This window comes from Canis aureus, chromosome X (genome assembly GCF_053574225.1).
Source record: "Canis aureus isolate CA01 chromosome X, VMU_Caureus_v.1.0, whole genome shotgun sequence".
Taxonomy (NCBI): domain Eukaryota; kingdom Metazoa; phylum Chordata; class Mammalia; order Carnivora; family Canidae; genus Canis; species Canis aureus.
In genome coordinates, this window is record NC_135649.1 from 92,014,115 (window position 1) to 92,030,275 (window position 16,161).

Consider the following 16,161-nt stretch of genomic DNA (forward strand, 5'->3'; position numbering starts at 1 on the left):
TCTAGAAGTTTTCACTCATTCCTAATGAGTAGAGAAAGTTGACTGGTGGGTGGTGCTGGGGTCAAGATATTCTGAAAACGTCTCCTTTAAACTCAACTCCATAACGGTTAAGCTTTATTTTTGCACTCAGGCCACCCAGAAATGGCCTTACAGTTTTATTCAGTCAAAAAGGATTCTTCTGGGGTGCCTGGGTAGCTCAGTTGACTAAGTGTCCGACTCTCGGTTTCGGCTCAGGTCGTGATCTCAGGGTCCTGAGATCAAGCCCTGAGATGGGCTCTGCATTCAGCAGGGAGTCTGCCTGAGATTTTCTCTCCCCTCTCCCACTGCCCCTCCCCCCACTCGCCCTCACTGTCTCTCTCAAATAAATAAAATCTTTTAAAAACCAATTCTTCCTAAAATTTAGTCATAACACTTGAAGTTACCTTTCTTTCACTGGATTTTACTTTGTTAGGTAAAAAAGCTTTCCAGGAAAATATTTATGCAGTAGATAGCAATCTGGTTTGTGCTATACATGCAAATGTCTAGAATGTTAATTTCTCTAAGAAGATGGAAAAAAATGAAAGGAATACTTCTCTTAAGGAACTCTAGCAGACACTGCCCATGCCCTGCCCATCACCTCGCCCACACTCACCATTCTGGTGCACCTCTCCTTCTACCTTCTACCTCAAGCATCTCTCATTCTGCTTGAGGCTTTCTCTAGCCACAGGGATATGCCCAGCCCACAGGTGCAGGACTAAAGTCCTTGGGAATTAACAGGTCTGGGAGCAGCCCTTGACCCATGAAGCAAGGAGCTGATGGATGAATATCCCAGCTACCTCACCATTTGGGTGGGACAATTGAGGCATGTTCTAGATGGTCTTCAGGGTCCCCAGTGGAACCAAGCCTCAGCTATCCACAGTTGCTCACTATTACATCCTCTATTAACCTTTTTATCTACTCTGTCTCACTTCCTCATTCCTCTATCAACACTTTCTAGGACCATCTCCCAAATACACCATTTATACTCAAGTCTTTGTCTCAAGGTCTGATTCTAGAGAAATTCAGATAGGAACTTAAAGATTCCTTGAGAAATCTCTCAGAGAACTACTAGTCTATAAGCTCACTGCTGAAGTTGGGTACCTTCATTATGTACAGGCTCTTGGTAAATTTCTAGGGATCACAAAGGTAAGTGAGCAAAAGCCCTCATCCTGATGGTGCACAAAGCCTGCTGACGTGGCTGGACAGGCAAGCCACTAATTACAATGTGACATGATAAGGGCTCCAATAAAAGTATGGCAAGGTGACCTGACACTAACCAATTTTGCTTTAGGGTAAAACCTGAAAGATGTGAATGTTTCTCCAGAGAGGATTCAATAAACTCTTTTTCCAAAAACACAAAGTTTCTCAGTAGCTCTGATGCTGTTTGATCAGTCTTGAAGTCTAGGTGTACATATTACAGATAGTTGAAGGGACTAAGGGAGGCCAGGCATTCTAGGCAAGAGGAACGGGCACAAAGATTTTGAAGACATGAGAGCACTTTGCTTGTAGGACATTATACAGGACAGAGTCAGAAAAGGGAGAGAGAGAAAGCTTGAGTTTGGAGAAGGGAGCAGGTGATCTCCAAAGGGCCTTGCATGACTCATGCTTGGGAGTTTGGGGAGCTACTGAAAGATTAAAAAAGAAAGTAACTAATTATCACTTTACATGCCTCATATCACAAAAGTAGCCATTATGACTCAGTAGTCTGCTATTAATCCACAAATATTAAACACTTGAAAATGTTAGTGGCTTCATCCTGTTTCCCTCTGCAGAGACACTATTGGCAACCAGTGTGTAAACAGTTGGCCAACTTTTGGTGGAATTCAGCCAATGAACTCACCATTCAGAATAAGGATTTTAGTCTCTAGTGCAAGCAATCATTAAAATAGCTACCTTTCTGTTAGACTATGAGAACAAACATTAAATTGTGATTTGTAGCATCTATCAATATTTGTTTTTATTTTATTTTTTAAAAGATTTTATTTGAGAGCAAGGGTAAGTGAGAGAGAGAGAGAGAGAGAGGGAGGAAGAGAGAGAAACAGAGCATGAGTGGGGCAGGGGAGGGAGAAGGAGAGGCAGACTCCCCACTGAGCAGAGAGCCACATGTGGGGCTTGATCCTAGGACCCCAGAATCATGACCTGAGACAAAGCAGATGCTTAACCAACTGAGCCACCCAGGCGCCCCCAATATTTGTCCTTAAATGGCATTTTAAAGTGTTCATTGTCAAATGGTGATGACCTATATCATAAAACAAAACCTTCTAGTTTTTAGTCCATGAGGATCTTAGAGACTTTCTTCTTCCTGCAGGCCTTTGCCAACACTTACACTCACCCAAGTATTCAGTTCCATAGTAAGAATACATCAGGGGGAATGGTTTTCTCTTTTTCATGGCATACTGCTTCCCAGAGTCCAGAATTGCCTGGCAAATTGATTTGATCTGTGCTGGGGTCAGCACCTGAGGAAGGAAATCAAGAAGAATCAATCAGAAGTCAAATCAGGATCTTTTTTTCACGGACACTGGGTTTTCTCATTAAAGACCATCAGCATATTCCCCAGATCCTTTTCCTCTATGTAAATAAGCTTAGCCAGCAGTAACTTTTTAACAAACGATTCTCTCTTTGTTGTCAAGTTTATCCACCCTCTTCAGAAAATCTGCTGTGTTGATGGGAAATACACACTTTTATCACTGTAGGCTTTTCTAAAACGCAAAGCCCACTTTAGAGCGGTTATATCAGTAATCCTTGTCAAAGGAACAAGAAATTGCACAGAGAAGAACAAAGACCAGGCCTAACGGATTATCCTTAACAAAGCTGTCACTCTCAGTGTGCCACGCAGGCCTGGCCCAGACAGTGGGCCTTCGGTTTGTGTCATTCAGGCTATGCTTGTAAAGCCAGTTTTGTTTTGTTTTGTTTTTTTATGATAGTCACACAGAGAGAGAGAGAGAGAGAGAGAGAGGCAGAGACATAGGCAGAGGGAGAAGCAGGCTCCATGCACCGGGAGCCTGACGTGGGATTCGATCCCGGGTCTCCAGGATCGCGCCCTGGGCCAAAGGCAGGCGTTAAACCGCTGCGCCACCCAGGGATCCCTAAAGCCAGTTTTGGACAAGCTGCTGCATGGCAGGAACTCACTGTAGCCTTTGCATTCCCAGACCAAGACCAAAGTCCTGTAAGTACTAAAGCAATATCACTTTCAAAATCACAATGACTCTGAATAGAGAGAATGGCTAAAATGCAATGACGTGCAGCCTTCCACATTTTACTCACTCTACCCACAGTCTGTTTTAGGACTATAGAGATGGAGATGTTCTCAAGCCTACAAAGCATTGTTGAGTTTATTAGGATTCTGCTCAGGTTCAAGAGGTTTTCAGCCCTTCCCCCCACTCTGCCTCTGAGCAGATGAGATGCTCCCAGCTCCATTGGGCTCACTCCTCCTAGGTCACCATGACTCTTTGGGGGAGCATTTACCTCCTGGTGTGTTATATCTCTGTCTCCGTCTCTCTCTACTAGACGATCAGTTATTGGAGGGCAAAGACTGTGGCATCTCACCTTCTTGGTATCCTTAGTTCCTAACACAGAACCTGACAGGGTCTTTGGGAGTAATTAAGTGCCAGGTTTTTACAGGCATGAGAAGCGGAGCTTTCCCTCTTTCCCTTCCTTCCTTAGTTATTTCTTAAGCCTCTACTGTATGGCAGAAAAGCTGTTCTAGATCCTGGAGGTATGACAAGGAACAAGACCTCTGTTCTTATAAAGCCAACCTTCCAAAAATACAGACCTGCACCAGAAAAGTACTAGTTAGAGTGACTGGCCACTGCCCAACCCCCCATTTGCTCCTCCAAAAATCACCTGCAATTCAGCCTCAGCCTGATTAAATGAATCTAAGATCAAGGAAAAGCCAATTGGCAGATGAATGGATAAAGAAGATGTGGTACATATATACAATGGAATATTACTCAGCCATCAGAAAGGACGAATACCCACCATTTGCTTCAACGCGGATGGAACTGGAGGGTATTATGCTGAGTGAAGTAAGTCAATCGGAGAAGGACAATCATCATATGGTTTCATTCATACGAGGAATATAAGAAATACTGAAAGGGATTATAAGGGAAAGGAGGGGAACTGAGTGGGAAAAATTAGAGAGGGTGACAAGCCATGAAAGACCCCTAACTCTGGGAAATGAACAAAGGGTTGTGGAAGGGGAGGTGGGTAGGGGGTTGGGGTAACTGAGTGATAGGCACTGAGGAAGGCACTTGATGGGATGAGCACTGGGTGTTATACTATATGTTGGCAAATCGAACTTCAATAAAAATAGAGCAAAAAAAAAAAGAAAAGAAAGGAAAAGTCCATTGGATTTTGGTCTCTCTCCTAAGGCTCACACATCAAATCTTTCTGCCTGATACCTACCATTATACTCACCAATTACTTCTGAAATAAAGTACGAATGATTTTTTTCTTTCCCGCCCTCCCCCCACCCCCCCCCCTTTTCTTTTTTTCTTTCCTTGCAGGGTTTTGCTCCTCTGATTTACCCAACATGAAACGGGCAAAATATAATACAGGTTTTGCTTTCCTCAAATCTAGCATTTAATTTGGGAAATTAATTACATAGAGAGGAGTCTGTTCATTAATTATTTCTGCCAATTAACACTTACTGGGCTACTATTCTAGTAAGGCCCTATACTCAGTATTATGGCGGAAATTCTACAAAACCCAGGACTTATTTTTTCCCTACATGGAACTTACTATCCAGCACTGGAGATGAGATATAGCCAATAGTCTACCATAGAGCAATTTAAGTTCCTGAGCCTAAGGGTGGAAAGAAACAGTAATGCAGAGTATATAACACAGACAAGGAAGCACTGTTTAGCTTCACTAAGACTTTACTATTCTATTTTCTATCTGGTTGCTCAGAAATAATGATGTCGTGGCTTGCAACTTCAATTTTCTTTCTATTAGCAATCTATCTTTGTCTGTTGGCTGTACTCCTTTCTGCCCAAAATTCCTGAAGGCTCTATCTTCCCAGGCATTTTCGCCATCATTTCAAGGCTCAGACTTGGGTCTTTCCAGAGCTGACCAGCAAATTTCTCCTAAATGATCTCCTGTCCTATATCCACTCAAATTGCTACCCCAAATTTTCATTTGCTATTAAAAACATCTTAAAAAAATAAAAACATCTTGCACTGAGTCTTACTCTACTTTATAGCTTCCGTCCCCAGTCTCATATCAACCCCTCCTGACTGGCTTGCTCTCAGAAACCCACTAAGAACCTCGAACGGCGTGGATTTAATAGGACTCTAACCTGGTCCCAGCCCACATTTTCCTGGCAATATATCTGGCTCTTCAACTGAACTTAGGTCCTGCTTGCCAACACTGGTCTTGAATCCATATGACAGAAACAGTTTTTGTAGATAAGGTCATTGAATTTTCGGGGTATGTATTCATTTGAAGTACTAAAATTCTCCTTATCTTACTTCTATGCTACTAATTTGAAAATCAGCTTATTCTTTCCTCAGTTGAACATTTATTCATGTTCTCTCTCTCTCTTACTTCTATGCTACTACTTTGAAAATCAGTTTATTCTTTCCTCAGTTGAACATTTATTCATGTTCTCTCTCTCTCTCTCTCTCTCTCTCTCTGCGTATGTGTTCATCTGCTTATTTTAAATGCAGGGGAAAAAAATCAACTTAGATTACATGTGGTGCCCTCTTCCTTTCTTTCCACCCCTAATCCATGGGTAAATTATTCTATAACAAAACAATTTGCTCAGAATAGAGCACGAGTTTATAAAGTATTTCAAAACCTCCCCGGTCATGCATCATGTCTGGGTGGTTTCCTCTTATCTCTCAGAAACACTGCAAAAAACAAAGAAAAACTGTGCTAGGTTGGCTGGATAAAGACCAGTTATGCATGCAGTTATCTCTGGGAACAGACAAGACCTACCCTTGGGTTTATTGATCGGCAAATAAAAGTGAAAACACTGCTTATCCAAAGTGTGCAAAGGAGGAATACTGAGGAAGAGTGTGCTCTTCCCCTCTCCCCCCACCCCCGACCCAGCAAAGAGCACAGAAAGAAGACATGTGGCAGGAGGTGCTAGTCCTTTTCTCATCTTTTTGCTTTCTCGGGCATCCCTCCATTTCTATGCCAGCACACAGGAATGAGCTTGTGAGCACACTCACTACCTCTGAGTAGATGGCTTCCACGCTTCTGAGACACTGAGGCCTGGGAATGAGGTAGTTGGCATTTCCAGTGGGGGTGGAGAAAAGTGACTGGGGATGGCAGACAGGAGCTCCCTGTCCATCAGGCCTTTACCAAAACAAACCCAAATTCCCCCTACTATATTTGTAGCATCAAAGGCCTATGTGTGTGTGGGTACCTTGGACGGATTTGGTTCTTTAAATAAACTGTTTCCTACATTGAATTAAAATAAATTATGGTATCTCAAAAATACAAAGCAAGTCCGTGGTGGTTTGATTTAAACAGTTTCATTAGTTTAACTGATTCCCTTCACCAAGCCTCAAACAGAGGTGTCTGCGGTGAAATAGTTCCTATTGGGCTGGGCTCTGAGTTTGAAGATATGGGAGAACAGTAAAGCCCATGCTATGTTTCTTGGCCCTACCCGAGGGTTGTGTGGTAACTGAATCAGCTCCATGCCCAGGAGAGAGTTTCATTAAGGAAATGGATGAAATGAACCAAGCCACAGAAGGCTTCCTTCACCACAGTCTTTCCCAGGCAAGTGTCTTGCCCACAGGCCCTCTGAAGTGGCAGTCTTTGCTAGCTATAGGTCAACCACTGCCAATGTGATCATGCAAAAGTCCAAAATGTCCTATGTGGTTGCCCATCTACATGGAATGCAGAAAGCCACTCCTATATCACACCAAACACATATGTAGCAGAGTAGGAATCTGATATTAATTTGTTTTCCTCCAGCAATTTATTTGACCCCAATTCTTTGTCTACCACCATATGTGGTAGCATAGGCTCAAAGAAAAGAAACAAGCCATTTGACTCCCAGTGAACATCAAAATGACTTGATGCCCATCGACAATAGCTTTGAGGAAAGGGCTTTTGAGCTGGCAGAACCTGGGTACTTTTGAATTGAAAGCTGATACCATAAAGAATAGCCTTGGGATCCCTGGGTGGCGCAGCGGTTTGGCGCCTGCCTTTGGCCCAGGGCGCGATCCTGGAGACCCGGGATCGAATCCCACATCGGGCTCCCGGTGCATGGAGCCTGCCTCTCCCTCTGCCTATGTTTCTGCCTCTCTCTCTCTCTCTCTCTCTCTCTCTCTCTCTCTGTGACTATCATAAATAAATAAAATTTAAAAAAAAAAGAATAGCCTTGAAGGACATACAGAGTCTGGATAGAATTACAAGATGTTCAAGGTAGGAAGAGTTGACACAGAAAGGAAACCACGAGGTTGAAAATCAGCATGGAATCCCTGCTCTTCTTCCTACACTCCCTTGTGCCAAGCCTTAGGAGAGACCTGATAGTCCCTGGATGGGTTTGGGTATTTATAGGTAGTTAAGATGTGTGCCCCCTGCTCCTCCTGGAATTTGGGGAGATGGTAGCCTCAAAGATGTGTCTTTTGTCTCAGGGTCTGGGGCCGTAAAAGAGAGAACACTGCATGGCACATCCCAGTAGAGAGCCACTGACAATCCTGAGTTTCCCGTGAGCACCATGGTGAAGCAGGAAAAAAATACCATCCCCGAAAGTAAATTTATTTTTAAAAATTCCCAGCACAAATAATTTCTTTTTTTTAAGATTTATTTATTCTCGAGAGACACAGAGAAAGAGAGAGGCAGAGACATAGGCAGGGAGAGAAGCAGGCTCCATGCAGGGAGCCTGATGTGGAACTCGATTCCGGGACTCCAGGATCACGCCCTGGGCTGAAGGCAGGCGCTTAACCACTGAGCTGCCTAGGCGTCCCCAAATAATTTATTTTTAAAAAAGATTTTATTTTTATTTATGGTGGGGGGATCCCTGGGTGGCGCAGTGGTTTGGCGCCTGCCTTTGGCCCAGGGCCCGATCCTGGAGACCCGGGATCGAATCCTACATCAGGCTCCCGGTGCATGGAGCCTGCTTCTCCCTCTGCCTGTGTCTCTGCCCCCCCCCCCCTCTCTCTCTCTCTCTCTCTGTGTATGTGTGATTATCATAAAAAATTTAAAAAAAAATAAAAACTTTATTTATGGTGGGGTGTGAGGGGGAGGAGCAGAAGGAGAGAGACAAGCAGACTCCAAGCTGAGCACAGAGCCCGATGCAGGGCTCAACCCCACGATCCTGAGATCATGACCTGAGCTGAAACCACGAGTTGGATGCTTAACTGACTGAGCCACCAGGTGCCCCCAAATAACTTCAAATTAAAAAATTAGGGAAACTTTTTTGTACGAAGTCAATATTCACAATTGGTTAGGCTGGGGGTTTTTTGTTTGGTTTTCTTTTTTACTTTTTATGCCTTTTGGGGGTTGTGGTTTGGTTGGAACCCACTAGGTTACAGAGAATAGTCAGGCCTTCAGAAAATCTCTGGAGTGGGTGGAGATTTACCTCAGGTGTTGAGAAGACAAAAACTCAGGGAAGCTCTTTTTGAGGCAGAAGCAGCTTAAAGAGACATGACAGGGCTAAAAGGACAGCTTTCAAGCAGGAAACAGATTTTGATGAATCAAACAATTCCTACTTTGTGCAAAGCCTGTGCAAGGCGCTTTGGGGGAAGATGTAATCTTAATAGTTAGACTAGTAATACTTGAACCATTTGAACAATGAAACATTCAACATTTAAATTTGAAAAGTCATGACCTATAGGGGTAAGGTGGAGGGAATAAACATTAGGGACCTAGCAGATGGGAGAGGGGTCAAAGCTAAGCTTTGAAGGACAAGTAGGAAGTAGATAAATAAAAGTAGCTGGGAGGGCAGGCATTTTAAACTAGGAGATAACAAGGAAAACTCTGCGTATTAGGGCAATGCCTCTCAAACTACAATGTGTAAATTACCTGGCGCTCTTGTTAAAATGCAGATTCTGAGCCAGCCAGTCTGGATGGGACCAGAGTTCTACATTTCTAACAAGCTCCCAGGTGATGCCACTGCCACTGCTGCTGCTGGTCCAGGGAACACACCTGAAGTAGCAAGGGATTATGGGAACAGAGAGGCTGGTTGCAGCAGAGGATTTCTCCTGGGAAGGGTGAGAAATTAGACTGAACGAACTGTAGGAACTTCCCAAAGACATTCAAGGAAGTAAGAGGGAGCACCTGGCAAGAACACTGCACACCATAATTTAAATGATCAGAATACTGGGAGAAGAGAAGCAAGTAACAATAGGAAATTCTCTTCCAATATGCTGTGTGTAGGAAAAATGTGTCCAAATTTGCAAACCCCAGCAGAGAGTTCTCTTAGCCAACATGGCCAGGTTTGTTATTTTCTTAATTAGTCTCCAAATGGGGCACGTGTGCTGGTGCAGAATGAGCAAGTCCCCTCCATCTGGTTTTCCTGATGTTCCCTGACATTATGCTGGGTGATGAGGAATGGGGGGGGGGTGCTCTAGTTAATGATTATCTTTCAGTTCCTAAAAGCATTCAGCAAGGAATTTCAGTTATAAACATTTGGTCCCAGATACCATTTCAAAGTTGTTTCTTTTCCCTTCTCATATCAGGAAACACAAGCCCAGAAAACACTGGAAACCAGAAAAGAAAAACAGGTTTTACCCCATTCTTGCAGACTGACTGCTAGCTTTAAAGATTTACTGAAAGTAGCTGGTAACCTAGTCTGTACCAAGTGTCACTAGATGGTGTCATTGTTTTCTGCAAGACACTGAATGTATCAGAGCCTGAACTTATCTATGGAAAGGGGATCACAAGGACTTGCCCCACCTGCCTCCTCAGGTCTTGGTGAGACTATTTAAAAAAAAAAAAAAGCCATTGCCAGTGTTTGGCTAAACACCGCAATCACCTGGAGAGCTTTTAAAAATCCTGATGCCCTGGCCACACCCAAACCAATTACATGAGACTTTCTGGGTGTGGGACCCAGGCATATCCAGTTTCTCCCTCCACTGCCCCATGAGTGGATACACATGATATGCTGGGTCAGATCAGAGGTCACTGAACCTCATCCAGTGTTTCCAACACAGGTACTAATGCACATATTGTAGGACAGTCATGGTGAGACCATAGAGCACAGCAGACAGTATATTGGAGGTCTGGGCTTGAGATCCAACTCTGCCACAGTGACCAGGGTTCAGTCATCAGAACTGAACTTTTCCTTAGCTTTTTTTTAGGAGGGGGAGGGGCAGAGGGAAAGGGAGAGAGAATCTTTAATTAACATATACTGTATTCCTAGTTTCAGAGGCAGAATTTACTGATTCATCAGTTGCATATTACACCCAGTGCTCATTACAACATGTGCCCTCCTTAACGGCCATCACTCAGTTATGCCATTCCCCCACCTCCCCTCCAGTAACCTTCAGTTTGTTCCCTAGTGTTAAGTCTCTTATAGTTAGCCTCCCTCTATCTGTGTCTTATTTTTCCCTCTCTTCCCCTATGATCATCTGTTCTGTTTCTTAAATTCCACATATGAGTGAAATCATATGGTATTTGTTTTTCTCTGACTTATTTCGCTTAGCATAATATCCTCTAGTTCCATCCACATTGTTGTAAATGGCAAGATTTCATTCTTTCCTGATGGCTGAGTGATATTCCATTGTATATATATGTCACATCTTTATCCATTCATCTGTTGATGGACATCTGAGTTCTTTTCATAATTTGGCTATTGTGGACATTGCTGTTACAAACATTCGGGTGCATTTGAATCACTATGTTTGTATCCTTTGGGTAAATACCTAGTAGTGCAATTGCTGGGTCATAAGGTAGCTCTGTTCTTAACTTTTTGAGGAAACTCCATACTGTTTTTCAGAGAAGCTACACCAGTTTGCATACCCACCAACAGCGTAAGACAGTCCTCCACTTAGGGAGAAAGAATCTAAAGCCGGCACCATGCCCAGCATGGAGCCCAAAGCGGGGCTGGATCTTATGGCACTGAGATCATGACCTGAGCCAAAATCGAGAGTTGGACGTTTCACCAACTGAGGCACCCAAGCACCCCTCCTCATCTTTAACATGAAGAAGCTGGACTAAAATCTACCCACCAAGTCAGTACTTCCTAAATTTTAGTCTGCCTTAAAAATCACCTAGTGAGTTGGCTAAAACACAGCATCCTGGGCCTTACCCTCAGAGATTCTGACTCAGTAGCTATGGAATGGGGCCGGAGATCATCTGTTTGTAACAAGCTCTTAGCTGGTGGGCATGCTTCTGGTCTGAGAACAACCCATTGAATAGCAATGTACTAAGTGACCTCTAAGACTCCTCAGGGCTCCACACTCTGGTTCTCTAAAGTGTTGGAGGAGTCTGGCTCTTGAACAAAAGAAGGAGCATAGCATGATGCTTTAAAAAAAAAAAATAGGGACTTTGAGGTCAGACAGATCTAAGTTCCAGACTTGGCCTCACCACTTCTACCATGGTGGGTTTAGGCAAGTTACTTTTCAAAATATTTATTTATTCATGAGAGACAGAGAAAAAGAGAGAGGCAGAGACATAGGCTGAGGGAGAAGCAGGCTCCATGCAAGGAGCCTGATGTAGGACTTAATCCCAGATCCTGGGATCACGCTCTAGGCCAAAGGCAGATGCTCAACCGCTGAGCCACCCAGGCGTCCCTAGGCAAGTTACTTATATAGCAGCATCCCCATGTATGAGGTTTTGCTTCCTGTGGTTTCAGTTACCCTTGGCCAACTGCAGTCCCAAAGAAGTGATCCTCCTTCTGATGAATCATCTGAAGTCAACAGTAGCCTATCACTAAATCACCATGCCTGCATCATTCACCTCACTTTGCTCATCCATAGGCAACTTATCATCTCCCATCAGCACAAGAAGGGTAAGTACAGGACAATGTGATATTTTGAGAGAGACTGTATTCACATAACTTTTATTGTGCTATAATTGTTCTATTTTATTTTCAGTTTTGTTATCCATCTCTTACTGTGCCTAATTTATGAATTAAACCTCATTACAGGTATGTATGTATAGGAAGAAGCATAATATATATATAGGGTTCAGTACTATCCACAGTTTCAGGCATCCACTGGGGGGCTTAAAACATATGCCCTGTGGATAAGGGGGGCTGCTGTACTTTCTAAGCCTCAGTTTACTTATTTGTAAAAAGCAGCAACAATAAGACCTACCCATCTCACTGCATTGCTATGAGGATTCCACGTAAGATACTTAGCACAATTCCTAGCATAATGCACACGCACAATACATGTAAGCTATAAGAGTTCAATTAGTGGGATCCCTGGGTGGCGCAGCGGTTTGGCGCCTGCCTTTGGCCCAGGGCGCGATCCTGGAGACCCGGGATCGAATCCCACGTCGGGCTCCCAGTGCATGGAGCCTGCTTCTCCCTCTGCCTGTGTCTCTGCCTCTCTCTCTATCCCTCTCTGTGTGACTATCATAGATAAATAAAAATTAAAAAAAAAAGAGTTCAATTAGTGACTCAACTTCCACCATTCAGCACCATTGACCTTGGGGGTCTGCGCTCAGGATCTTTCTCATAATAACCCTGCTATTGCTCACCTCTCACCCCCATGGTCCACCCAAGGACCAGCTTGTGTCAGCCTTTCACTGTCCTGTTTCCCTCAAACCATGTTTCTTTGCTTCTGTACAACACTTCTCAAGTTTATATGGTTTCTAGACCAGTCTCTGTCACTAACTATGTAACTTTAGACCAATCATGTGTAACCCCTCTGGACCTCAGTTTCCTCTTCTGAAAAAACAAGGAGTTAAGCTGGTCTTTAATGTACCTCTCAGCAATAGTATTTTGTTATTTTGGGAGTCAAAACTTTATGACAACTATTTACAAATCCCTCTATACTTAATTTGGGCTCTAATTCTGGGACATGGATGTGATGCTATGTTTCAGTGGTTTCATTTCTTACAGGCTAGGCCAAAGGTCCTTGGCACTGAGATCATAATGCATGTGTAACTTGTCCTCTATCCTAGGTGTTATCAAGACACATACTTTTATGTACTTTCTTCTTAAGTAGAAAGCTTCAAGAACTAGAAATTGTTTTGGCCTTTTGGCACTGGCTACTTGAATATCTGTAGTCATTGGCCTCCTGATGCCTCTAAAGTGAATGACTGGGTTACTAAAGCCAGATGCTTAATTGACATTTCACATCAAACCCTCCTCTAAGGCATGGCTAAATGAATGAGTCATTGCAGTGTTCTCAAACCGTGATTCAACAGACATTTTTCAAGTGCTTTCTGGGTGTACAATACTGTGCTAGAGAGTACAGAAATACAGAGATGAGTAGTTGAGTACAATCAGGTATATAGTAAATGCCTTTCCTATTTGGAAAGGCCAATTCTGATTACATATTTGTGATTTCCATCATCACTTAGCTACTCAGCATCCACTTTCCCCCTATTCCTTGGTAACTAGATTTCAATTTTATTAGGCTGACAATTGTGTTTAACTCTAAGTTATAAATAGTGAATAGCCTCAGCCCATAATGTCGATCCTTTTGTCTCTTGCCAGATACTCAGTTCTCAGCTTTCCTTGAAGGTAGCTTGGCTACGTAGCCTTCCCCCTTTTGATCTATGGGGAAGTTTTCTGGGGCATGGGCTTCTTAGAAAGTTTATTATTTCATGATAAATGGAAATAAAATGGGTAGACTTGGATGTTACCTGCCTTTCCTCTTTTTGGTACCTTGGATGTTTACATAAGGCCCGCAGCTATAGCAAACATTTTGCATCCTGAGGCAAAGCATGCATGGATCAAAGACCAACATTCAAAGAATGATGGAGGAGAAAAAAAGATCCTGGGCTTTGTGGAGATCATTGAGCATCTGTACCCCAACCAGGACTACCTATCTCCAGACTCTAGTTGCAAGAGAAAAATTATCCCCTTTTTAAAAGTTGCTGTTCAGGGGATCCCTGGGTGGCTCGGCAGTTTGGCGCCTGCCTTTGGCCCGGGGCGCGATCCTGGAGTCCTGGGATCGAGTCCCACATCAGGCTCCCGGCATGGAGCCTGCTTCTCCCTCTGCCTGTGTCTCTGCCTCTCTCTCTCTCTCTCTCTCTCTCTCTCTCTCTCTGTGTGTGTGTATGTCTATAAAAAAAATCTTTTTTTAAAAAGTTGCTGTTCATTGTTTTACTTATGGCTAAACTCACATCAACTTGGTAGCCATAAAGTGCCAATCTAACAGCATGGCTAGCATTCATTTCCCTGTAAGGCAGTTTTTGCCCACATGTACCTCTGCTTCCACAGAAACCTCTAGCTCTGCGGCTCTTTAAAGTGAGGCTGACTTCTTAAGTGGACAAATTCAAATGCGGTTTCCAGTTCTGGCAGCACTCACAAAGCTGTGATTGATTTTTCTTAAGTGCTGTCCTAGAGCCCAAAGACAAAGCCTGGGAAACAAAGTGGCACCTTTGCTGCCATTGCCCTGGGTGGTCTCCCTTCTCCTTCCACTTATCCTGCTCTAGGTCAAGGACAATGGACACTCTCCAGTCTGCCACCACGACAGTAGATCCTCAAATCCTCAAAGTTGATTTGGGAAGACAGAGAGGAAGCCCATGGGAGCCTCAGCAACAAGTACTGTGAAGCAATTACCTTATTTTCCAGGAACCAGTGTCACCTCAACTTAAGTAATTATATTATGTACTGCCTACTTTGTCACTTTGAAGAGCTATTCATGAAAATGGCCGTAGGAGAATAATATCTGAACAATTTGTGACATTTTAAGGCTCAATAACTCTTTCACCTAGATACTTTTGACAGAACAAGCTGAAAGGGTTTCTTTTGCCAAGCTTTTTGACGTGGACCTATAGGATTGATGGCTGCCCTGAAAGTCAGAAACAGGGGAGGGAAGGCAGAGTTTCTTTAAAATTGCTTAGATCTTTTTTCTTCTTTTTTTCCCCAATATCTTAAAATACATTTTAGTAAATCTGTTCCTTGGGGCTAAAGGAACCAGTGAGATAGAGTGTGGGTTTGACCATGAGTGGTACCTTCTCGATGTGCAAAATGAAACCCAAAGCTGGTGGGGTGGGGGTAGGATGGAGTGAGTGACCATGGCTGAGAAATTCAGAATTTCTGGCCTTGTCATTATATAGCCCTGAGCAAGTGATCAAACCTCTCTGGCTTCATGGTTTTCATCTATATAATGACACTGCTGACCAAGAAACTTCCCATGACCTTTCTGGTTCATGATTTCTAGGATTTATAAGTATGTGCATACTTTCCTTCCTCCCTTCATATTCAGTTAGGTATTGTAGAGAACCCTCTGTGTAATCATGTCCAAAGTAGTTTTGTTATGTTGACATTATGTCTTCAGGTACCTGAAAGGGAAAATGATTCTGGTTTACTGTTTTCTGGTTTCTATTCAGAAAGTTTTAGGCAGGGATCTTACAGCTAGATTATAAAATTCAGATAGAATCACTTTCTGCATTAAATGATACATTGAAAAAGATTTGGTGTAAGCTGGGCATGAAGGTGTGAAGGGGGCAGCCACCACCACCCCTGGTTAGGGATTAGGTGGCCATGATGAACAAAAGTGTCACTGTGGCTAGTTTCAATTTTCATTTTATGCCTAAAGGAAGGAGAAGGAATAGAGAATCTTAGGAGCTGACTCTGTGGCTGAAGAGAGAAGAATGAAGTAAATCAACACCTTTAGTCTACTAGAGACAAGAAGGTCCCCAAATCCTCTTCATTAGATTTGAGCCTCCGCAAATGCCAAGTGGATTGCTGCCAAATGAATGGAGCTAGGGAGGCTCCTTCCTGGTCCTTAGCGAGGCTGGGGTAAGCAACTGGGATATATAGCTAGTACTAAGCAAAGCAGGATTTATAACCTTGTAAGTAACTAGGGTCCTTGTCTTATACAGGGTTTATTCTGTAAATATTTATTGAGCCCTCCTATGGCTCGCCAGAAGAACATCAGTGAACAAGAGAGACAAATCCCTGCCACCAGTGGAGATTATATCCTAGTCTGAATAAATTCATATTGTGCTCCATATTTTATTACCCCAAATATGTCTTTGTCGGCCACTCTCCATTATTTGTTATTATTTTAATGCAGCTGTCTTCATAAAAAGTAAATCGTGTGCCTCATCTCATGTTGC

At 43.2% G+C, this 16,161-nt stretch overlaps 1 protein-coding gene across 1 annotated transcript in view; it reads right to left on the reverse strand.

Moving 5' to 3' along the window:
* LANCL3 (LanC like family member 3) overlaps positions 1-16,161 on the reverse strand; it is a 102,387-nt gene that overhangs the window by 24,163 nt on the left and 62,063 nt on the right. Inside the window, exon 2 of the mRNA XM_077888988.1 lies at positions 2,351-2,474. Within this exon, the coding sequence (XP_077745114.1) occupies positions 2,351-2,474 (124 nt within the window). The remainder of the gene's footprint in view (positions 1-2,350; positions 2,475-16,161) is intronic.